This window comes from Pelophylax lessonae (assembly GCF_965119305.1).
Source record: "Pelophylax lessonae genome assembly, chromosome: 7".
Lineage (NCBI taxonomy): Eukaryota > Metazoa > Chordata > Amphibia > Anura > Ranidae > Pelophylax > Pelophylax lessonae.
In genome coordinates, this window is record NC_138774.1 from 196,898,431 (window position 1) to 196,924,427 (window position 25,997).

Sequence of the window (25,997 nt, forward strand, 5' to 3'; positions counted from 1 at the left end):
TTTTACAGGTAAGATTTTACAAAAATTCCGTTTTCTCTTACGTCCTCCGACAGTCGCCGCCTCTTCATATTCGTCACAATGGGGACGTCCCAAAGCAGTGCAAACATGAGGGGTGGGAAACGCAGCCGCGCCGTAAGGCAACGCAGTCTCCACATCAAAGAAAGGAACCTTACCAAAGGAAGGACACCAGCTGGGCAACAGGAAAAAAACTTGCTCAACAGGAGCAACAACCCAGGAAAAAACAAATAACCCAGGGATAAAAACGTATCCCAACAGCCAAGGGTCCAAAACAAAAGGACCCTAAGGAACTGCCGCACTAAGAACCTTGCGGCCAAAGGAAGCATCTGCCGATGCCTGAACATCTACTCTGTAGAATTTTGTGAAAGTGTGTACGGTCGACCAGGTCGCCGCCTTACACACCTGGGCCACAGAAGCCCCATGACGACAGGCCCAAGACGTACTCAGACATCTAGTAGAGTGCGCCTTCACAGGCACAGGAGGAACTTTCCCCTGCAAAGCATATGCCTGTTCAATGGTCTGTCTGATCCATTTGGCGATGGTAGAAGCCGACGCCGCCATACCCTTCCGAGGACCCTCCGGAAGGACAAACAAAGAATCCGTCTTGCGAAAAGACTCAGTCGATTTAAGGTAAACCCTTATCGCCCGAACAACATCCAAAGAGTGCAACCTCACCTCCTTCGGATGTTTAGGCTTCGCGCACAGCGAAGGCAAGACAATATCCTCATTGAGATGGAATGCCGAAACTCGCTTCGGAAGAAAAGAAGGATTAGGTCGCAAGACCACCTTATCCAAGTGAATGACCAGATACGGAGACTTGCAGGACAAAGCCGCCAGCTCCGACACTCTGCGAGCCGAAGTGATCGCCACCAAAAAGGCGACCTTCTTGGACAACATGGACAACGAGATCTCCCTGATCTGTTCAAAGGGAGCACGTTGTAACACAGATAGAACGAGATTCAAGTCCCAAGGAGGCAGAGGTTCCCTCCTAGGAGGGACCAGATGCCGCACTCCTTGAACAAAAGTGGCAACCAAGGAGTTAGAAGCCACAGGACGTTGAAAAAGAACGGCCAGCGCAGACACCTGACCCTTGACCGTAGCCAGCGCCAAACGCTGGTCGACACCCGTTTGAAGGAAGGACAACACTCGAGAAACCGAGTACGTGCGAGGTGAAAACCCCCTGGACTCACACCAGGCAAAATAGGCCTTCCAAGTACGGTAATAGACCTTCCCTGAGGAAGGTTTCCTCGCGTTGATCAAAGTGTGAATGACCTCAGGGGAGAGACCCCTATCCTTCAGGACCTCGGTCTCAACAGCCAGGCCGTCAAAGCCAGCGACTGTAAAGCAGGATGGAATATCGGGCGATCGTCTCAAAGAGGTAGACGCCATGGGGCGTCGACCGCCAGATTCACGAGGTCTGCGTACCAGGACCGGCGAGGCCAGTCCGGTGCCACAAGAATCACCGTGCTGCGTTCCGAGTGCAACCTGCAGAGGAACCTGGACAGCAATTGAATCGGTGGAAACGCATACATCAGTCTGTACTGATGCCATGGGGCTACCAACGCGTCTGATGCGTCTGCCCGAGGGTCGCGCGTCCTTGCCACGAACCTTCTCACCTTCTTGTTCAGACGAGACGCGAACAGGTCCACATCTGGAAGACCCCACTTCGCGCACAACATCTGGAAGACAGCCGGGTGGAGAGACCATTCCCCCTGATCCAGGGTCTGGCGACTCAGATAGTCCGCCTGCCAGTTCTCCACCCCCGGAATGTGAACTGCCGTTATCGCCGGGACATGAGTCTCGGCCCAAGACAGAATGTCGGCCACTTCCCGAGCCGCTCGGGCACTCCTGGTGCCCCCTTGGTGGTTGATGTAGGCCACCGCCGTGGCATTGTCCGTCTGCACCCGAACCGGACAGCCCTGCAGTCGGTCCGTCCAGCGACGAAGGCAGAGATTTATTGCACGCAATTCCAGGATGTTGATCGGAAGGGAGGACTCCCCCTCCGACCAAGTTCCCTGGGCGGACAGAACGCCCAGAACACCACCCCAGCCCGACAGACTGGCATCCGTGGTGATCACTGTCCATGAGATAGGACGAAAGGACTTGCCCCCCGATATCATCAGGGACTGGAGCCACCACAGAAGACCCCTTCTGGTGCGAAAGCTCAACGAAATTAGAAGATCCAGAGATTGGGGTCGCCCGTCCCACTTGGACAGGATCTCCGCCTGGAGACCCCGCGTGTGAAACTGGGCGAAGGGAATCGCCTCGAAAGCCGAGACCATCAATCCCAGACATCTCATGCACGTCCGGAGGGACGAGCACGGACTGTCCCTGAGGGACCTGACTTCCTCCTGAAGAGTCCTGAGCTTGTCTTCCGGCAGGAAGACCTTCGCCTGGATCGAGTCCAGGATCATTCCCAGGTAGGGAAGACGAACCGACGGACTCAGCGTCGACTTTGGAAAATTTATCGTCCAACCAAACTCCTGTAGAGTTTGCATCGTGACGGACAGGTCCTTTTCCAGACCCTGGCTGGACGCAGACCGAACCAGAATGTCGTCCAGATACCCCAGGACAGAGATGCCCTGAGCTTTCAACAAAGCCAGAACGGGAGCAAGCACCTTGGTGAAAACCCGAGGAGCCGAGGCGAGACCAAAAGGCAACGCCACGAATTGGTAATGATCCTCCGCAATGGCGAATCGAAGGAACCTCTGGTGACCCTCGAAAATCGGGATGGGAAGGTACGCATCCTTCAGATCGATGGAGGCCATGGGATTCCATGCGGAACTTGCGAACCCGCACAAAGCGGTTCAAAGCCTTTAAGTCCAGAATTGGACGAACCTTGCCCTCCTTTCTGGGCACAGTGAACAGATTGGAATAAAACCCCCGAAATCTGTCCCGATGAGGCACCGGAACCACCACTCCCTGAGCCCTCAGGTCCCGCACCGCTAGGTGCAGGTCCCGCAAACGCTCCGGAGACAGCTGAAGATTTGAGGGAAAGAATCTGCTCTCCGGCCGAGAGAGAAACTCGATCTTGTAGCCAGATCGAACGATTTCCTGAACCCACCGGTCCCGCACGCGGGCCAGCCAGGGTTGAAGAAAAAAGAGCAAGCGTCCCCCCACCCCAGAACTGGGTGAGGGCGCCCCTTCAGGCCGCACTGTTATGGGTAGAGGGTCCGGACTGACCGGACTTCTGTTTTCCAGACCACGGCTTCTTTTGGGAGCCTTGACCCTTGAACGGTTTGCCCTTGTAGTGCGACCGAAAGGCACGAAAGGACCCCTGAGGAGGCCGAAAATTAGTATGCTTCTTACCAGGAGCCCCCTTAGCCTTGGGGAAGTGGGGCAAGAGCGTGCTCTTACCGCCCGTGATCCCCTTAATCAACGTATCCAAGGACTCCCCAAAAAGGCGAGATCCGTCATAAGGCAGATTGGCTAAGGTCTTGCGCGAAGATTGGTCCACCGACCAACGCTTCAACCAAACCAGGCGGCGAGACAACACCGCCACGCTTTGTACACGTGCAGCCAACGGCACTAAGTCCAAGACCACATCACACAGGTACATGACACCCTGATGGATTTGATCCACCATATCCAATGTCGCCGGCGAGGCCGAATCAGCCACTAGGACGCGCCTAAGCACCTGCGTCCAACTTGCGACAGCCTGGGCTGCCATAAGAGAGGCAAACAGAGCTTTTAGCATCGAACCCGTAACAGAATAAGTATGACGGGCAAGAGACTCCATTCTCCTATCCGTGGCATCTCGGAACACCGGGGTATCCTCTGCAGGAATCGCAGTGGATTTGTTCAAAACCGCAATGGCGTGATCCACCGGGGGTGGCACACACCACCGTTCATCAGTGGCAGGCGTGAAAGGATAACGCAGCCTGAACCTACTTAGCACAGCAAAAGGTTTGCGTAAATTGCGCCATTGTTCCTTAACAGCGCGCTGAAAATCATCAGTGCAGGGAAAGACCTGCGATGTCTTGCGTCTTTTCTGCGTCCCATAAGCCGACAAGGCAGCGGGAGGACACAGTTCATCCTGCAAACGCAGCGTTTGTTTTATAGAAGCAACCAATTCATCCATGATTGCAAGCTCTTCAGGCGAGCCAGGGGGAGAATTATCAACCCCTTCAACCTCAGCCTCCACCTCGGACCCCACGAGATCCAGGGAGGAAATGGACCCTGAGAAGGAGACCCCAGCCATAGCAGCCCCATCACCTTCACCCTCAGAATCAGAGGAAATAGAAACTCTGGGTCTTTTAGTGGATTGAGCAGCCACCAGCATCTGCACCTGAGCAGCAAGGTTAGCCACCACTTCGGCTAAATCCCCCCCTGGGGGGGAAACAGCAGTCCCCTGGCTTCCCACCAAGGTGGCAGGAAATTTGCCCTCCTGAGAATCCATTTGCCCCAAAAAAAATATGCCGGAGAATAAAGGGTTAACTGCCCGTTTAACAAGCGCGGCGAGCGCAGCCCACCGCACACGCACACACACAAGCACAATGAGACCCCCACAGGGATAAAACTGAACACAGGCAATGGATATAGGAAGGAACAGAAGGATAAAACCTGAGGAGACCCCTGCTGCCGCCTCGATCGGTGCACCCAGGAAAGAGGAAGTGATGCAATCAGGGCGCTCTATTAAAGCCTATGGAAGGCTACAAGAAAATGGCCGCCCGCAGTGAAAACATGCGGCTGGAGCGAGCGCAGGCAAAATGGCGCCGTTTGGCGCCGAAACCGCCGCTCCCCCACTACTGTGATGCATATAACACCACCCATGTAAAAAACATGGCGGATCGCCGCAGCGATCGCTGTATCGTGCCCCAAACATGACAAAAACATGCCCCACAGCACACAGCCCTTCACACTGTACACAGGCTGACACAGACAGTGCCACACAGCCCCCCCCCCCCCCTGCAGCCCACAGCATGCAGCCAGAGCGATAGGGAGACAAACAGTGTGAACAGAGGCAGGTTACACAGTCCCAGACTGACACCCCCCCGACAGACAGGTCCCCACATAGACACACTTACCTCATAATGGTGTGGGGAACCCGCACAGGCGAACAAGCCGCTGCACATGAGGCAGGGAGAGTCGCATCCAGGACGCACAAAATCGGGGTTAAGAAACCGCACAGCGTCCAGTGAGGTAGCCACCTCACCAATCATCCCTGCACCGAACAGGGATGGGTCGTTCACTGCGCCAGGAGCGTTACCTGGCTGAACGCTCGACGGCAGGCTGGGAAGCCACTGACCCACGACCTGCGACCAGGGGGATCAGCCCGAGACCCAGCCCGCACGAATCCTCTTCATCAGAAGAACTAACTAACGCTGACAAAAAGAACAGCTAAGTAAAGAGAGAGAAAAAACTCAAACAAAAAATCAAAAAAGAAGAGAAAGGCTGAGGCAAAAAGCCCCAGCATAGAGAGATCCAGCTACTCCTGACAAGCTAGACATTGAAACTGAGATATGGTTGCAGGAAGTAGGAGGGTATTGACTGAGGGGACCACCCCCTGTGGGTGGGATATGTTAAAAGCTTTAATGTTAACATATTCTGTTGCCTAGCTACTCCTTCGGAGCAAAGTCTAATACCCCATTGTGACGAATATGAAGAGGCGGCGACTGTCGGAGGACGTAAGAGAAATTCCTTTTTTAAATTTTGGATCGAGTAGGGGAAGAATTAGAACCCCGGTTAGGTTTCTTTTATTGCTATTGGAGCCCCTTTGGGCAGATTACCCCTCAGCAGGAAGAGGGGTAGAAAATACAGACAGAGGTTCAGTAAAAGAAATACAGACAGAGGTTCTAACTCCTTCCCTCTCTAAAATGTGGGCTTTTATGGTATTACTGTCCTGTATTCCATTATTAAATTATCCATACGAGATTCTAAATAACCTGGTCAGGCAACGAGTCATTTAAATGTTTTAAAACATTTTTGTAAATTGTTTAATCAGCTAGGTAAACCTTGTGGAATAGTTGTAATGCACCAAGGTGCTACACACAACAAAGTCTAAAGAATAGCTGGGATTTGTAGTGCATCCAGAGCAAGCGCCATGCTGGATAATGGGTATATATAGTGCATAGTGGGAACCTGTGTACCAGGCAGTCCTTCTGAACCCTCTGGTCCTGGAACACCGCGAAGACCCTGCAGGTGGATATGGAAACATAGAATTACAATTTGTTGAAGATGGTTTCACCTATTTAATGAAGAACTCAGGTAAAAGTTGCATCTGAATCTGCTGCATTACACTGTCCTAATGTAAATCTGTTTATGACTATTCAGAAGGACTTTGTAGAAGATGCAATCACTAACAGACAAATGGCAGAATCAGCTATGACACTAATGCCTGCAACAGCTTAACCTTGAACTTTAACATACTGAAATTAGCTTTTACGGTTTACATGCTATCCAAAACTCTTACAGTCATATGCATAGGGAAGGATTTTTAAAGAGGCATGTGGCGGCTCCTCCTAGCTGTCAATGGTGGTGGCAGGCATAGTCATAGAATACCTCCTAATAACTTCCAATGAGCAGGATGGAGGCCGACAAATTCATTCTGGGAGGCTAATTTTAGAGTGCCAACCAATTTCAATTTTACCATCTTATATCAACTTCTAAACATTGTTACTAAGTTTGTTTTAAAGCTAAACGGCTCCGCTACTAAATGCTATAGACATTTCTGTGGTTAGGCCAGAATCTTATTTTTAATGGTGACTGTCATATTGTGGTGTATTCCAAACACCCAAAAAAAAATATACAGTATATAAAGGAGGGTCACTAACCGGTGGTCCTGGCATCCCCACAAGACCCCTTTGTCCCATTCGTCCCTGCAATACCAACAAAACAGGGGAAGGTTAGCAAGTTGTGTATGATAACTTCTATATTTAGAAACCATACGTAATGAAAACTGAGAATTTCCTATCAAATACCTACTGTAATTTTATTTTCTTGATGGACTCCATGGCAGCAAATGTATGGGTTAACCCCGCTTCCACTCCTCCCCTATAGGACCCCACTCCCATAAATCTTTGCTCTGAGCCAGAGGCCGCGTTCTGTGACTAGCCTACTCATGACTCTGGGAGGGAACTCCTGCTGCCATGGAGTCCATCAGGAAAGGAAAATTACAGTAAGTATTTGATAGGAAATTTTCTGTTTTCCTGACAGACTCCATGGCAGCATACGTATGGGAAATAACTAGCCATACACAGCCGGGTGGGCAATTGCAGATTCAAAGAAAAGGGTTTAATTGACACTGTCAACTGACAGGATTTGTAAACCAAAAATTAACAGAACATAAAGAGGCCGGCTCTACACAATAGTGAGCCATAAATGTATTGATCAGGGACCGCCCTTCCGATTACATTGGGAACCACGTGCTGCAAAGCCGCCCAGGATGTGGGCACACTCCTGGTCGAATGAGTGGTCACCATCCTCAAGGGAGTCAAGTCTGTGAGGCTGTCGGATGGCCCAGACAATCCATGCCACAATCGTCCCAGATGAGGCACGTTTCCCTTTGTCCTTTCCAGGCAAAAAGAATGAAGGAAGCTCTAGCTTGTAGATATAACTTCCCAATATCAGAGAGATTCCTAGAACCAAAGGAACCAAACTCAGGATTTCCTGTTTACTAGATATGCGCTTTAAACTACTAAGCCACAGGGCGACCCCCACAAACGCAAGTTAGTACTCCAAAGGTTGGCAGAACAATTTCTTGGTTCCCATGAAAGACTGATGTACCCTTGGGAATTGAGTCAAGCATAGGTAAAAGCCCAGCTGAACTGGAAGATTGTTAGGAAAAGTTCTCCATGACCAGTCAATCAATCTCTGAGGCTTTTTATGCCGACGTGATAGCCAGAAGTAAGGTGAACATGAAAGGGAAGCCTTTAACAGAGACAGCACTAGAACACTCCGCTCCAATTCCCGAGAGGGGGTGGAGAGCAAGAGGGAGATTCTATTTGGAAAACCTCTGCTTACTCTGAGGTATGAACCTAGTTGCTCCCTTCAAGAATTGTTTGACAGGAAAAGATGCCTAGACCTGAAAACACCTGTGAAGGCCGATAAAGCTGACACTTATACTCTGAAGGAGCTGATCTATAGAGACAGATCTAAATCTGACTGAAGAAAGCTCATATTTAGAACTTCTAGATCAGTCCATGATCTGTCAGCAGCAGACATGCATTGCACAGACTTTGACCAGATTCTCCTGTAAACTTTGTTTGTGTTCACTCTCCTAGCACTCAGAGAGAGAGATGACTCTGGTGGAGCAGCCGAGGACCTCCAATCTCAAGAACCAGACCGTCAGATGTAACAGTGTTGGACATGGATGGCCTAATTGGCCAATAGGGCATCACTGCCACCTCCACAACTTCTGTTCAGGGTTTTCATAGAAACCGGAGGATGACCAGGACTTGAAGAAATGCACAGGACCCGCTGGATTTCCAATGATTCGTCAGGCCATCTGCACCTGGAAAACCTCCACATGTATAGACCATTCCTTGTTGTCCGACGGGACTTTGGAAATAAAGTCTGTTAGAATATTCTGGACTAATATGTAGGCTTGATTCTTGTGAGCCCAAGACATAATTGGTTCCGTTTCCTGCAATAGAGAACAGGCTGTGAGTCCCCCCTTGTCTTTTAACGTAGAAGACCGCCATAGTGTTGACTAGCCTAAGAGCACTGGCACTCACTCCCTTCATTATATGGTGAAAGGCCTGTAGGATGCAGAAGGCTGCCCTTAGTTTCAGAATGTTCAACACAATCTTGTGAAATTGACAGCCCCGCCCGCCTTGAGCTATTCCCGACAGGCAGAAAGACTCCCCATCCCATATTGGTGGTATCGAATGTGATTGTGAACCAGGAAATGGGGCAATGGAATGGCAAAATGAGCAAGTTTCTCCATTGCAGCCACCAGGGGACTCACTCATGACTGAGGATATGTAGATGACCAGAATTCTGCTTTCTGGCTCCCATCGATGGAGAAGGGAGGGCCGCGTTCTCCGGAGCATCCACTTGACCATCGGACCTGTAGACACCATAGTGTCAATCATTTTAGACACTGAATTGCCTTACACTGGAGCCAGTTAGAGATTAGTATGCCCACATCCCAAAATCAATACATACAACAAGAAAAGCCCTCTGGATGGGACTTTTTAGGGCAATGGGTAGACAACATTATAAATTTCAAAAAGGTATAGGGAAATATAGAAAAAGAGAAAAAAGGAAAAAATTCTCAAAAAATATAAAGTTTATTAAATGAAACATAAAAAGATCAGATAAAGCCAGAGAGAACCTCCGGAATAGTTAAAACAAAGTCATGCGGTTACACAATGTCATACATAACACCTGACAGTGGAAAAGAGCATGTTGTGAAAAACATAGATAGCTCCAACGCGTTTCAAAAATGGTGAGGTCAAATTCTTCCTCAGGTCTACCTAAGCATAGCTATGTACAGATGACTCCAATCACAGATGCTCAGATGTTTATGATGAAGCAACCGCATATTTAAAAGAACCAAGACAGAGTATTTTATACAAGACTGAAATCAGTCAGTACCAGAGCGGGCCACCGGCCAGGATCCAGTGGATCCCCAGCGTCCTCAAGGGGCATGAGTAACAGACCTCCACTTGTCTCTGGAATATCTGCAAAATACTTGATACACGATGCAGAAGGGTTTATTATGCAAGGTAATCCACAGACCAGTACCAGAAGGGAGGTCAGTGCAATATATACCTCATAAGACCTGGTTAGAAGCAGCTCATCAGCCCATGACCACACTCTGCCGAGTAGAGGTCAAACTACGGGATAATGATAATGTAACCATCTTCCCGCCGTCATTTGCCTATAGGGCGGGCGGGAAGTGGTTACATTTTTCTCTAATAAATTATATAAATTTTATCTATTACTCCTCCTACTTTTCATACGTAATTCAATTGATCAGTCCCGTCCACTCAAATACCCTTGGGACATTTCCTTCCTGTTTCCCCAGGCCGGAAGAGAGAGCGGCGGCTTGGAACGCAAATGCGCTCCAGCCACCATAGGCTGGAAGACACTAGAGCCAGGGAAGAAAAACAAACAAACAAACACACACAACTGCTGCCATAGTATATGGAAAATAAAGTATACATAACCGTACACGGCATCCCCCACGACCATGCCTGGATCCAGGAGACGCTGCTGCACGGGCGTTTATGGCCACCTGCTAATAGCAAGACCCTTAGGCCATACTGCCACTTTGCCTGCCAATGGCCAAGCTTAAGCTCTTCAAAGCACTGCATCCATCACCCTTCTCCACCCCGCAAAGAACTGGGGATTACTGGAGACTCCACATGGCACCGAATCCATCGCCCTTCTTCAGCCCGCTAATAGCTGAGGACTCCACGTGGCATCGAATCCTTTGCCCTTCTCCACCTTTGCCCTTCTCCACCCTGCTAATAGCTGAGGACTCCACATGGCACCAAATCCATCACCCTTTTTCACCCATCTAATAACTGGGGACTGCGTGGGACTCCATGTGGCACAGAATCCATCACCCTTCTCCACTCTGCTAATAGCTGGGGACTTCATGTGGCACCGAGTCCATCACCTTTCTCCACCTCGCTAATAGCTAATAGACACTTCATTCAATATAAGACTTTAACCATTCTGGTCATTAGGAGAAAGATAAAAGGAATGCGGCCTCTGACTCGAGCAAAGATTTATGGGAGTGTGGTCATATAGGGGAGGAGTGGAGGCGGGGTTAACCCATGCGTATGCTGCCCAGAAGTCTGTCAGGAAATGTAGTATTATAAAATGTTGTGCTATAAAATAAATTTGACATATTAAAATACAAATTGGAAACATCATTCCACCACTGACAACACCCCACCCCCCAAACCTTGCATAAAAAAAAAAAAAAAAGGTTTTTGTTACCCGGTTCCCTCGAGGTCCAGGCAATCCTTTCAACCCATCAAGGCCACGGTTACCCTGCAAAACCAAGAAAGCAAAATCAGTGTGTTGCATCATAGAGCAAACAAAATTTTTTTCCAGGGGACAGAAACAAATGGATATCTCCCAACAGGACTACCTGTCCCAGTGACAACTTTGAGATTTGAGGTGAGATTTCCATTATCTTTTGGGACCTTTTCTTTCACATCCTGATGTCTTTCCAAAGCAGGACGTTAAGGTACATTTCTCAAACAGAGCACTAAAATAGTAATAGAGGTTCTATCTCTTCTTACAAAAATAAAGAGACTAGTTCTGTATGGAATTCCACTTTACTGTAAAACAATCTTACCAGCATGTGTTAATATTCCAGAAAAGGAGGCCTAATGGCTTCCAGTACTTTTATTGCAACTTTCTCCCCCAGCTGCCCTTTATTTCTGCTGTTTCACAGAATCTATGTGGGTTGGTTCATGGCGTGCAACTTAATTAGACCAGACTTGTCCTTGTAGAAAACAAACCCTTGTTTTCCATGTTCCCCTATGTGGACACCTCGCTTCATATCTGACTCACCTTTGGCCCATCAGCACCATTGGAACCATGGGGCCCAATCTGCCCCTCATCACCCTAAAGCAGAGGGAAAAAAAAGGTCTCAATGGGACATGAAGGAAACATTTTTTTAAATGACAACAAATGTAAATCGTACTTCTATTTTTGAAGAATATCATGAATATTAATTTAAAACCGTAAGGTGAGAAACATCTGGAGAAGAAAAGAGTTGAAATAAGCATAACATCAAATTACCATTTATGCACACAAATTATTTGAGGTAAGGGATTGAAATCACAATTCCAGTGAAAAGCATTTTGAATTTTGATTTCACTTCCTGATAAATGGGACTCAGTGACAGGGAGGCAATGAGGACACTAGATAATGAAAGGACCTCACCATAGCTCCAGGAAGGCCTAAAAGTCCTTTGGGTCCAGAAAAGCCTACAAAACCAGAATGCCCTTGAATGCCAGGTGGACCTTTTGTACCAGGAGGCCCAGGAGCTCCCTAGAAGAGAAATTAGACCCGATTTAAACTCATGTAATGGGTTAAACACTTCAAATAACAGACCATTTTTTTTAGGTATGGCTTATTCAATAAACCAAACTGCAAAATTAATCAGAGTTAATTTTTAACAACATAAATTTACTAAACTGGAATCTAATTAGTTAATATACTGTAGTTACATAGTTACCCAGGTTGAAAAAAAAGACACACGTGCATGTAGTTCAACCAACAGAAAAAAAAAAAAAACAATTACACAGCTTACACAGAAACCTATACCCACAGTTAATGCAGAGGAAAAAAAAAAACCCTAGAAAGCATGTTCCAATTTGCAGCAAAAAAATGCTTCCTGATCCCTTGAAGGCAATCAGGCTTTCCCTGAATTAACAAATAGATGGCTGCATTTTTTTTTGTCTTAATAAATAAGCTTGTTAGGCCAGTCAACAGGGTTACATGATACTGAGCCAATTGTTAGTTCATCTAAAAAAAAAACGGTAAGACTTTTTAAGGTCATCTTCACAACAGGCTGATGCTGCCAGAAAAAAGGGATTCATAGTGCTGTCCACTCTCTTAGGAGTGATCCTTTTGCACACCTGCATTGCTATGTAATGATTATCAACATATCTTTTAATTTTTCTGAAATTGACTTGGCAATGCTGGAATGTTGATCTAATTGCCATGTCATTATTAGAATTGTTAAATCTAGCTATCACATAAAATCCCAAGAAAACTGGATTTTTGACTTACCGTAAAATACTTTTCTCTTAAGTTCATTGATGGACGCAGTTCTCTCTGATTCATATCAGTAGGGTAATACTGCCCCCTACAGGAGTGCCTACTGGCAGTCCCAGAGGGTACACCCTCTCTCTTCCTGCATAGGATGCCAGTTTTGTATTAAAGCAGTGTCAGATAAGTAACACCAACCTAACTTAAAATAGAGGGGCGGGTACTGCATCCGTCAATGAACTTAAGAGAAAAGGTTTTTACGGTAAGTTAAAAATCCAGTTTTCTCTATGGTTCATTGACGTACACAGTTCTCTCTGATTCATATCAGTAGGGACGTCCCAAAGCAGTGCCATAAAATGAGGGGTGGAAACAGCAGAAGTGCCCAAGGCCAAACATAGCCGACCATGCAACATAGGACTCATCAGCACAAAAGATGAGGCCCACCTGAAAACAAACAGTAAACTCCCTCAAGGAAGGCCAAAAGCCCTCCAAACAGTGGCCAGCAAAAAACCTTGTGGCCGAAAAGAGGCATCTGCAGATGCCATTACATCCACCTCATAAAACGTGGTAAAGGTGTGAACAGACTACCAACCAGACTTGCAACCTGGAGCACAGATGCCTACAAGGCGAAAAGCCCAGGAAGCACTAGGCGCCCGAGTAGAACGTGCCAAAACAGGGAAAGGTAGGACCTGACCCTTAATTGAATAAACCTGCACCACCGTCTGTCCAATCCATCCGGGAATAGACGCAGCAGACGCAGGCAGTCCAGTTCACGGGCCATCCCTAAGTACAGAGAGTGAGCCTGACTCATGAAAAGACTCAATAGTCGCCAAGTACACCTTGAGTGCCCGCACTCTAAACAGAGTAAGCAATGCACATTCCTTAGGATGTGAGGGCTCAGGACACAAGATGGGAATACAATGTCCCTGTGCAAGTGAACACCAGAAACCACCTTCGGAGGGAAGGACGGATCCGGACGAAGTACCACTAGGCCCCATGATCAACATATAGGGAGAACGACAGGACAATGTCACCAGTGCCGACACCTGCACGCAGTGTGACAGCAACCAAGAAGGCCACCTTCTGTAATAAGGTAGGCAGGGGATACCCTCGAATACTGGCAAACAGAGGGTCTAAAAGAACCGACTACAACAAATCAAGGTCCCAAGTGGGTAACAGAGGTCGCACCGGAAGCACCAAGTGTTGCACCCCCGGGAAGAACTCACGCACCAGGGCACAGGTGGCCAACGGCCTTCGGAAGAAATTTGCCAAAATCGAAACCCGACCCTTGACATTACTCAAGGTCAACTTGTGATCAACTCCCCATTGAAGGAAGCCAAGATCTGGGCCACCGAGTAAGAGCGAGGGGGAGCCCATGCAATATACGACTGTCTTGTATGATGAACAAAAAGCACCCTAGAAGTCGCTTCCCATGCTCCAAACAGGGTGGGAATCACTGAAGCAGCCAAACTCCCGTCCTTCAGCACCTGGCATTCAACACCCAAAGTCGGACGAGGGATGGGCCCTGGAGATAACTCCTCCTTGAGAGGAATTCTCCAAGGAGCGTCTGCGGCCAGCCGGACCAGGCTGGCGTACCAAGCTCGGCGAGGCCCGTCCGGAGCCACGAGAAAGACCGGAATTCCTTCTACCTCGATCCTGTGAAAAAATTCTTGGCAGCAACTTGGGAGGAGGAAAGGCAGACCGCAGCTGAGACTGACCTTGGCCCATCTGTGAGCATGCACACACAACCAAGCCAGCGGCAGCCGTGTGCAAGTGACCATGTTAAACTCCACGGCATCGTTCAAGTTGAACCTAGCTAATGTTCTTGCCCATGACAAGACCCATGGTGCCACCATTGCACCCGCCAGAGGGTCCTGGGAGCAGGCCACAAACCGCAGCACTATCCTGTAGATGCAATGCCAACAGGTCCACATCTGGAGTGCCCCCAACAAAGGCACAACTGCAGAAACACCTCCGGATGAAGGGACCATTCCCCTGCATCCAAGGCCTGTCGTCTGATGCAATCCGCCCGCCAAGGTTTCCACACTTGAAAAGGGAACAGTGCAAGAGCTGAAATAAGGCGCACTGCCCAACGAAGAATTGACACATCCAAGGCCGCAAGGACACCCTTGGTGCCCCTTGTTGAATGACATAAGCCACCGTCGTGGCGTAGTCGATTGAACGTGCACTGGGCAGCTTTAGCTGCTCGATTCAGTGAACCAGGCAAAGCCGGATCGCTCTCAGCCCCAGGACATTGATTGGTAACCTGGATCCTCCAGGGACCATACTCCCGAAGCAGAGAACCTGCCGAGGACTCCTTCCCACCCAGACAGGCTTCCCTGGTCAGCCAGCTCAGGCGGATCTGAAAGTCCAGAGAGTTTGGATTCTAGTCCCATTCGAGAAGGATCACCTTCTGGGGGATCCCTGAGAGGGATTGAGCAAAAGGGACCATCTCGAAAGACGGCACCATCAGCAGCCCCACAGCGCTACAGCGCCCCCCGGAGGTCAGGCGCATGCTAACAGACCCACACAGAGAGGTAGAGACCACCCTCATAACACACTGTCCTCCAGGCACTCCCACCGGCCTCCACAGCAATCTACCGCAAAATGGCCTGAAAACGGGTGTACCAAGATGGCCGCCACCATAGAAGCAGACAGAGGCTACAACAAAATGGCAGCTCCGCACAGGTAATCGCGGTAATAGGGACCCACAGGGGGACACCCCCGAATGCCCACCCACACCACCCACAGCAGAAAACCCCACCAGGTCCCCCCCACAGGATAGGTCGAGCACCGCGAATGGCGCACTCCCCTGGCCCCCCATGTGGCCTGCACACTAGGCCACAGCCTCAGGTAGGCCCAAACAGTCCCCCACGTGGGAGGGGGGTCCTCCAGGGGGGGTGGTGGAGAGAAGGGGGGTCACAACAGGACAGAGGGAGCCCTGAAGTGTGAGAGTCCGACCATCCCAGAGAGAGGGCCCACGTCCACCCCAAAATCCTCCAGGGAGGAGGGGGGGGGGGGAACGTTTACTTACCATACCGGGAACACAGGCAGGCGCCATCTCATGACAGGACCCCACGTTACCGGAGTAAGGGGGCTGTCGGCCAATTAGGAACGCTGCAACATCAGCCTAAACCCTGTCATGTGCGTCCTGGCGAGACGTTTAACTCGCAGGGCCAGTCCCTGTCCAGCGGGACTATGTCACGGCCGACCCAGCGCGGAGCTAAGGCCTGTACGCACTCGATGGCCAGACTGGGGTGACCACTGGATATGGGGGTCCAGTCTGTCGCCCAGCCCGGCATAATTGCTAGAAGATCTCACAGGAAAAACGATCCAGAGAAAAAATGACTAGCGAAAAAGAATCTACATAAAAAAATTACTTCTATGCCAGGACCAAAGATCCCAGCAAGGAGCTAGGTCCTTACTCCTGACTAGGCAGATTAAAACTGGCATCCTATGCATGACAGGAAGAGAGAGGGTGTACCCTCCGGGACTGCCCATAGGTGTAGCCAGAACTTTTTTCTGCCTAGCGTCCTACTCCTGTAGGGGGCAGTATTACCCTACTGATATGAATCAGAGAGAACTGCGTCCGTCAATGAACGATAGAGAAAATACATTTACGTTTTTGGTTGTACCATGACAAAATGGGGAAAATGTCAAGGGGTATGAATACTTTTTCAAGGCACAGTATGTGGCAGCAGAACAGTCTGATGGAAGATGTAGGTGGCTGGAGGTCTCTGGAGGGATGGCAAATAGCGGCCTTTTCTTATTGGGGTGAATAGGGGCGCTGCCAGCAACAAGGTACAAGCTTAATGGGTGAGGGAAGCCTGCTGTAGCCCAGGGGGTGGTGCTCCCATTGTGGAGACTCTTTAAAGGTAGAGTTAGGGTCTGCAGATATCAGGGTGCCTTGCCGTGGCCTGCAGCTTACACATGTATTTGCAAATGTGTGCAACTAAACCCCTGCTTTTAACGCATAATGTTAGACAGGTTAATTCGGTTGGCCGCTGGCTGGTTGGTAAGTAGTGACTGGAAATCCCCTTACTTCTTTGATCTGCGTTTGCCCTTCCAGTACTCCTTACTGTTAAGACCAGTTATAGGTGAGGGAGGTGACCACTTTTTGCAATATCGTTTATAATTGTCAGGCAACGCACTGACACCTTTGCTGCCATTGTGCAATGTGCTGGATGTTCAGTGTGACCCTGCGCCTTTGAGGAGGGGTGGGCTCCCTCCAGTCACCTGTCCTCCATCTATCTCATCAGAATGCATGTGCTCCCATTGTGGAGACTCTTTAAAGGTAGAGTTAGGGTCTGCAGATATCAGCGTGCCTTGCCGTGGCCTGCAGCTTACGCATGTATTTGCAAATGTGTGCAACTAAACCCCTGCTTTTAACGCATACTGTTAGACAGGTTAATTTGGTTGGTCGCTGGCTGGTTGGTACGTAGTGACTGGAAATTCCCTTGCTTCTTTGATCTGCGTTTGCCCTTCCAGTGCTCCTTACTGTTAAGACCAGTTATAGGTGGGGGAGGTGACCACTTTTTGCAACAATTAAGTAAAATCTTGTCTAAAGAAAAACATTTTTAGATTTGATTTGAATGAGTTTGGAGGAGATGACTCTCTGATGTTATTTGGAAGTGAATTCCAGAGTTTTGAAGCAGAGCAGGAGAAGGCTCTGTCTCACATCGAGTGTAGGGGAGTAGGAGGGGTCACACAGAAGACCAGAATTTGAGGAGCGGAGGTTCACAGAGATAATAGGGTGCCGAGCCATGAAGAGAGTTATACGTGAGCAAAAAGATCTTAAAGTCGTAGAGAAACCTGACAGATAGCCAGGGCAAGGACTCCAGGATAGGGGTAATATGATCACTTGTACCAGACCTAGTCAGGATTCTGGCTGCAGAATTTTGAACATATTGAAGCGTGTAGACTCTGTACACCAGCCCTCAAATTTTTCACTCGCCTGCTCGCATTTTGCAAGTGGAAAATTATTTAGGGCGAGTGTGGGGCTGCTCCGGGAGCCGCTCAGGGGAAGAGAGAGGAGAGGAAGAGGAAAGCCGGCCAGCCGATGGACTGGATGATCACAGAGCGAAGATCATCCCACTGTAACAGCTTTAATTTTAATTGCCGGGCGCTCGCCGACACACACAGTCCCGCCTTCTTTGATAGACAGAACACCTGGCCAACCAGGGCGTGTGGCGTTTATTAAAGGAGCCGGGCCACGAGGCGGGACTGTGTGTGTCGGCGAGTGCCCAGCAATTAAAAATAAAGCTGTTACAGCGGGATGATACGCGCTCTGTGATTATCTGGCCAGCTTTCCTCTTCCTCTCTCTCTCTTTCCCTGCATTAACAGGCTCAAGTAAAGCTGCATTGTCGGGCACAGATAAAGCTGCATTGATGGGCACAGGTGAAGCTGCATTAAAAGGCTCAGGTAAAGCTGCATTGTCGGGCACAGATAAAGCTGCATTGATGGGCACCGGTGAAGCTGCGTTAACAAGCTCAGGTAAAGCTGCATTGATGGGCACAGGTGAAGCTGCATTAACAGGCTCAGGTAAAGCTGCATTGTCGGGCACAGAGAAAGCTGCATTGAAGGGCACAGGTGAAGCTGTGTTAACAGGCTCAGGTAAACCTGCATTGTCGGGTTTACTTGAGCAAGCTGCATTGATGGGCACAGGTTAAGCTGCATTAACAGGCTTAGGTAAAGCTGCATTGACAGGCACAGGTAAAACTGCATTGACGGGGCTCAAAAAAAGCTGCATTGACGGGCTCAGGTAAAGCTGCATTGATGGGCTCAGGTAAAGCTGCATTGATGGGCACAGGTAAAGCTGCATTGATGGGCACAGGTGAAGCTGCATTGATGGGCACAGGTGAAGCAGCATTGATGGGCACAGGTGAAGCAGCATTGATGGGCACAAGTGAAGCTGCATTGACGGGCACAGGAAAAGCTACATTAACAGTGTAATTTTATGAGATAATTTATGAGGGCGGGTTTAGGGGTGGGATTAGGGGCGGGGCAGGGTAGGAGTTGGGTGGGGCAACTGGTGGCAAGTAACCCTTAAGGACTGGCTAGTAGCTCAGGACTTGAAATTTTGAGCCCTGCTGTAGACCAGTGCTTTAAGCCCTCCCACTTTTGGATCAATCTGTTCACACCCAACAATCATTAGTGCCATGATTAGCTCCACCCCACTCTCAGGCATTTGAATTTCTTTTAAACATTTTCAGGTATAATATTTAAATTATTGCACATTTACTGTATATGAAAGCATGAGCAAAATATAATATGGGTCTCATTGTGAATGTATGATTTTGTTTGTAGATAAAGTATCCAGTGTTTTTTAAACACTCTATGACTAAGAACGTCATATCAAATCTGGCAAAACTGTGTTAAATCTGTGTGCTGCCTTAATCTGGCCATACAATAGCCAAATAATCGTTCTAACTCATTTTCGAAAAAATGAAAAATCGGCTGGGAGGGCAGACGATCGTGCCATCATGTAATGACTGAATTTCGAACGATAAATCATTCAATGGACATAAATTAATCTGTTTTTCGTTTAGTTTGTCACATATGACTAGTGCAAACAGGTCGGGTGAGAAAGACATTACGCTTTCAATTTATTGTTCGTTCGGCAGAATTTTCCAAACTGTTCCTCTGATTTTTTGGCTCTGAAAAGTTAAAATCGATTTTCTATTTGTGCCCATTAACTGCACCAAAAACGAACGAACGGACCAAATGACAGATTTTCGAATGATTTTTCAGCTAGTGTATGGCCAGCATTAGATTTGAAAATGGAAGGCAGAAGTGAAAAGAAATGTTACCTTTTCTCCTTTAGCCCCTGGATCTCCTTTTTCTCCATCAGCAGCAGTCCGACCCTGCAAAAACCAGACCATGATATGAGTTTCTTGCACCAAATACTTAAGCAATTATGTTTACCTTGTAGCAGTTTTTCCATAGAGCAAATCTGTGGTGATAGAAACCCTGAGCAAAGCGCCTGTGCTCGAGCTATTAACAACATTGCAGGTGTGTTCATGTTTTTACCAACTACAGGGAGTCTATGGTTTAAAGCCTGTCTCTATGGTAGACCTTCAGTGAAATAAAAGCTTCAGACAACCATTGTACATCATTACCAGGAAGGAAATAAAGAATGTATAGGTCATGAAAAAGAAATGGGCTGCTCTCATGTGCATACACTATATCACCAAAAGTATTGGGATGCCTGCCTTTACACACACAAGAATTTTAATGGCATCCCAGTCTTATGGGCCATACATACTATAAGATTTTCTGAAGACTTTTTCCTTTAGATTTACCAAAACCATATAATATGAGGTTAAACCTAAACACGTTCAATTTGTATGCAATCTGGCAGGTCCTTGCACTACATAGAAAAGGTAAATCTGAAGGAAAAAGTCTTCAGAAAATTTTATAGTGTGTATCCAGCTTTAGTCTGTAGGGTTCAATATTGAGTTGGCAATTTTTTTTATTTAGAAAATCTTGTAAACAAGAAACACATCTAAAACTCTTTTTTTTTTTTTTTACAAAAAAATAAAAAATACATTAAAAAATGTTTTGGTATACATAACATATTGTATACATATTGACTAAACATAAAATGTAAGGCTTACTTCAACCTATAATATATGAACAAAAGACATCTTAAACATTCTACACATCATTACTCAAACTTTATTAACATTCAGACCAAGAAACATAGATTATCATGTGTATGTAGCCTTTCTTCAAAAGGATGTTTATGCTTCAAAATCTGTGTCCAAAGAGAAAACAGGGAAAGAACCCAACACCTAGAGATCAACAAACAGCAGCTACAGGCCTGATATTCCTCCACGCCTTTATCCAGACCCTTTGCCGCCATCTATCTTTCTCAAGACCCCAAATTTTCCCTACCTCACCAAGAATCTCACACCATCAGTGCAACAGGAAGGACTTTCTGTCGAAGTGATACCTGACACTGTGCATTCCAGATGTAATATTGGACTACTAAGCTGACTAGAAAAAGAGTGTTCAAATCAAATCCCTTCCAATTCTGCAATGCTCCATATACCCACTCAGCATCAGACTTGCTAGGCAAGAAAGGAATATTCAGAGCCCTCCCCACCTTTTTATAGATTTCTACATTGAAAGGGCACTGAAGCAAGAAGTGGTCTATGGTTTCCACTTCACCCTGACACTGCGCTCTCTGACAACCATGGTTGTCCAAGGAATGGCACTTCAAGTTCAACCTCACATAGAGCCTATTGTGGAAAGCGAGCCATGCCTAGTCCCTAAACTTTCGGGTAATCCACTCAGAATTTATAAAACGTAAACCCTCCCTCATAATATGACCCAGGGCAATCCCTTAAGGGCAGTGGTGCATGAAAGACAGTCCCCACGATCTTCTCACCCAGGAGTCTCCTAAGGAGGGACCTGATATCCTCCACTTTCACATGCCACCGTCTAAGAATTTTCAGGCATGGGGCAACATAAGCCGGGAGCTTACCATGCTTGACCCTTCGGCTTTTCACTGACCTGCCACTCTCTCAACAGCCCAGAAAAGGCCTAAACCAGATCTGGAAAATACCTACCCATCCAGGCAATCTTTCTGCTAGCATGTTACCAAACTTAGGTTTCAAAAACATCAGAGAGAAGAACACAACCAGGTTGACCATCCCTAGGCCACTCTTCCGCCTAGATATGGAAGTCACATTCCACTTCACAAGATTCAGCCTGTTTTTCCATAACAATTGGAATAAATAACTATAAATCCTGGTATAGAAGAACTCTGGCAAGATGCAAACAAAGATGACATACAGAAAGGTAGGAATCAGGTAGGTCCTTTACATCTTTGGCTTTAATGGCTTTGAGGGGGACATTATTATCCTTGTTTTCATTATCGGAGACACCCGACAGGGCAAACTTGCAACCATGTAAAGGCGTTTCCATCTCCGTAATAATTTTTAGCATACCTGATCCCTCCACAGGCTCAGATGGGTCACCTTTCTCCATAGGCTGTTGCAGGGATAAGGGCACAGATTTTTCTGGACCTGATGGCACACTGCCGGTCAAATCATTTGGCTGATGATGACCCCCAGCCTGACTGGCGGAACTTTCACCACTTTATATACTCTGGACCCACATAATCCCATTTAGTACCTGGGGGGGGTTCTTCTTTCAAACCTTGTGGACAGCCTTCCCAGAAGAGTTGAAGCTGTTATAGCTGCAAAGGGTGGGCCAACTAAATATTGAATCCTAAGGACTAAGACTGGGATGCCATTAAAGTTCATGTGCATGTAAAGGCAGGTATTAAAGTTCATGTGCACATAAAGGCACTGGCCCTATACTTTTGGTAATGTAGTTTATATAGAGAAGTATCATTACAACCTGTACCGAGAAACATGATTTATGGACCATAAGGGTATAGTTTTTTCTTTTAGTTTTGGATAGATTGGGAAAAATTTCATTTAGCAGAGTCAGTTTTTTTTTCTTTTACTGGTGTGTCTATATTTGGGAGATTTCTCTTCATTGGCTGTCTCAGGTACAGGAGTCAAAAAGTGAGAAAAAATCTCCCCAAACAAAAAACCTATAAAAAAGAAAAGTTCTGATCCGCGCCTTTAATTTAATCTAAAACGAAATAAAAAAGATTTGGTGGAAATTACATTTTAACTCACATAAGATTACCTACACTCAGCCTATATCTGCAAATACTATTTATGGAGCACTTCAAGCTTGCTTCGAAGATTATAAATTCTTCTTGTCTAAAGACAGTTTTCATTTGTGAATGTTCTATATTTAAATCTTCTACTGACGCTCCCATTGCCACTCTTCTGATCGAATATACAGTTATTTGTGTAATGTTTATAATCAATGGGCACCATTAGATTTTATCACAAAATATACATTACGCAGGAAGAGATCCTGGAAGGGAATGCTGCACTTTGAAGTTTTGGTTTATAGCAAAAGTAAATGTTTGTTGTCGAGCACAACCTTGTGTTTACTATAATGATTTGCACATTTTATATTGGAATGGAATACAAAGAATGGCAATAAGACATTGGTACCTTGTCTCCTAGCTGTCCATTTACACCAGGCCATCCAATTAATCCCTGTAAGAGAAAAACAGAGTAGGAGCATTTAGACATGTATTTTATTTTTAATGCAACGTGTAAAGTTGTTCCATTTCATGTATGTAATAAAATGTAATTTGTAGAATTACAATATTACTGTGTACCAACACATAGAGACATCTGTCTAGTGCTTATTCTAAGTTTATACCTTCATTCCGATCTCGGAGCTTCTTAAAGTGTATCTATATATATATATATATATATATATATATATACACACATACATATATATATATACACACACACACACACACACTGCCCGGCCAAAAAAAAAGTCGCCACCAAAAAAAAAGGTAACACTCAAATATTTTGTTGGCCCATTAGCTTTGATTACGGCATGCATTTGCTGTGGCATTGTTTTGATAAGCTTCTGCAATGTCACAAGATTTATTTCCGTCCAATGTTCATTCATTTTTCAACAAATAATGGGAGTCGGACCACTGCACAAAGCCTTCTATAGCACATCACAAAGATTCTCAATCGGGTTAAGTTCTGAACTCTGTGGTAGTCAATCTATGTGTGAAAATGATTTCTCATGTTCCCTGAACTACTCTTTCACAATTTGAGTCTGATGAATCCTGGCATTGTCCTCTTGAAATATGCCCCTGCCATCAGGGAAGAAAAAATTTAATGATGGAATAACCTGGTCATTCAGTATATTCAGGTAGTCAGCTGACCTCATTCTTTGGGCACATGCAGTACCTAATTAATAGTATACTGTAGCTACTGCATGCTTAGTTTAGTTAGTTGCTTAGTTAATTCTAGGTGGTGACTTTTTATTTGACCAGGCAGTATATATATATATATATATAAATAGGCTTACTTCGTTTAGTTAATGGGCCTCAGAGGTTAAAATAATTTGCCAAGTTTTTTATCCTAAAGGCTTTACAAAGCACAAGGAGACTTTAGGTATAATGGAAAAGAGTTTGCCCTTATAATGGAAAGGTTACAATTACGAGATCATGTTAATATATTGATGTAGGCAATTGATCCAACTGCCATTAAAGGATCTATAATGAATCTTCTTTTCCATGGAAAGGATATATAACTTAATTTGACTAGGTATTTTTTTTATTATGGAAATGGATAAGAATTTGTATATTTAACCTGGATTATTTAAGCTGTGTAACTATCTTTAAAGACATGCTTCCTGGAGAGATCCTCAAATTCTCTGGTGCAACCATTCCAACAAAAACAACTTGCCTTAGCTCTTCCTAACTCAAGTTTTAAAGTATCCCCAACAGGTCATGTTTGCAGGATTTCTGTCATGCCACACAGCTGAATTTTTCAACATTGCTGGATACATACTTATCATATCTGTTTTATCTGGCTGAACATCTTAAACATGCCTGTGTTAGTGGTGTTTGAGGTATTGGGTTGTCTTAGAAAGACCACTGAAAAGCAGTTGGGTATTTAAAGCTGGGTTGTCTTGCTCCATCAAGAGATGGTCAATTCCCTGCATGTGCACTTATAACACAGCTCACTGGTGGGGGTTTCAAAAAGAGAAACCTTTCCACTAATTAGAAGTAGAGGTGGGGGACGGCCCTTTGGGTAGGTATTTTGTACTGAGAATAGAAACCCCTTTCATTATACAAAGTGAGTTTGCAACTTACCATAGGACCTTCTGGACCTCTTTCCCCTCGTATACCCATAGGACCAGCTTCACCCTGTGGTGACGATCAGAGTAGTGTATTCAACTGACAAGACATATCACATAACATATGACAAAACATGGGTGCCTTTCCCTGATTTCCGGAGAACAATCTAAAGATTTTTAAGTGCAAACAACAGATAATTCAGGTAACCATTGAATGCTACTAGTAAATTTTTATTTCTCAAGTACACTAAAATAAATGGCTGCTGGAATTCCCACACATGTCTGTAGCCTGCATAGTGCATCATACAGCAGCTTAAAAAGAGAAGCAGCACACACAGAAAAACCTAACAACCTCTCTTCTCATTATGTCCCACCCACACCGCACCAGCAGAAATATATAATGAGTTCAAATGTTAAACATCTGATGCCATAAAATAAGATTTCTAGCTAAAACATATCTGTAAAGTATTCAAAAGCATCTAGAAGGTGGAGTTGTACTTTAAACATACTGTTTCTCCTTTCGAACCAGGAGGGCCATCAGCTCCCATCATGCCCTACAACCAATCAGAGCATAAACATTTATTAATCAATCTGCAATAAAATTCCACAACTTTCAAAAGTGCATGATAATTACTGCTGCGCTTGAGAATGGCCTGTGTCACACTGTAGATCCTGCGGCAAATTAAACCACACCATTGTATAATCATATAATTGCAGCTCCTGCTTTCCCTAATGGAATCTGCATTCTTGTCAGCATCATAGTTTAGCGATTCTGTTGCTGAAGAGTTGTTGTGTGACAAGAACCCCAAGAAGATTAGCGAGAGCAGAATATAAACCAAATATATTTTTTAGGAGCAGTAGAGTATGTGACTGGCAGAACACAATTACCTGTGGTCCTCTAGGCCCAGGGGGGCCACACAGTCCTTCTGTTCCTGGCAGGCCCTGTAAAAAAATATTAAAAGTCATAAATGGTTTTGCTTTGGTAGTTGTCAAACAGACCTTTCAATTAGCCAGAGTCTTAGAGATCTACTGTGTAAATCCAAGAAAAAGTGGTAGGTACATACCCGTGGGCCACGATGGCCAGGCACACCAGCAGGGCCCTGATCCCCCTACCAATAGACAGGAGGGAAAGTTTGGTTTTTGATTATAAAAGAAAATATAATAGTGAATACAGCTACCACAAAGTTTTTCTTTATAATGCTCCTTAAAGGCATTCTAAACCTTCATACCTGCACCTTGTGTTTTTTACCTGCATAAAATGTGCATTGATCGTGTAGTTTCATGGTGTCATTTGTTCCCCTGTACACACAGCCTATATTAGAGTAAATCTTCAGAATCCAGTGTGAACAGTTTCTGTTTGTGTTCAAATATAAGCCATGCTGCATGGCACTGCTCAAACTAATACATGACATCTATCTATAGTCTAAGAACTGACTCTTTCTGTGAAGAAACGATATATTCCACAATTCCTAGGTCTCTCAGTTTACTGCCCTCAGGTGAGAGCTAATTATTAATTTTAGCAGTTCCCCATTTGTGATGCAACACAGAAAATGGTGGGGCATAGAATGGACGCTGCGTGAGTTCA

The 25,997-nt window shown here is 46.1% G+C and overlaps 1 protein-coding gene across 1 annotated transcript in view; it reads right to left on the bottom strand.

Annotated features, from left to right (window-relative positions):
- LOC309560568 (uncharacterized protein) overlaps positions 1–25,997 on the bottom strand; it is a gene marked incomplete at its 3' end in the record, with an annotated part of 405,804 nt that overhangs the window by 56,648 nt on the left and 323,159 nt on the right. The window contains exons 20-30 of the mRNA XM_082264193.1: positions 25,477–25,521; positions 25,301–25,354; positions 24,922–24,966; positions 24,429–24,482; positions 22,750–22,794; positions 19,513–19,566; positions 11,872–11,979; positions 11,497–11,550; positions 10,915–10,968; positions 6,792–6,836; positions 6,100–6,153 (exon numbers count right to left, since the gene is read on the bottom strand). Coding sequence (XP_082120319.1) covers positions 6,100–6,153; positions 6,792–6,836; positions 10,915–10,968; positions 11,497–11,550; positions 11,872–11,979; positions 19,513–19,566; positions 22,750–22,794; positions 24,429–24,482; positions 24,922–24,966; positions 25,301–25,354; positions 25,477–25,521 — 612 coding nt within the window. The remainder of the gene's footprint in view (positions 1–6,099; positions 6,154–6,791; positions 6,837–10,914; positions 10,969–11,496; positions 11,551–11,871; positions 11,980–19,512; positions 19,567–22,749; positions 22,795–24,428; positions 24,483–24,921; positions 24,967–25,300; positions 25,355–25,476; positions 25,522–25,997) is intronic.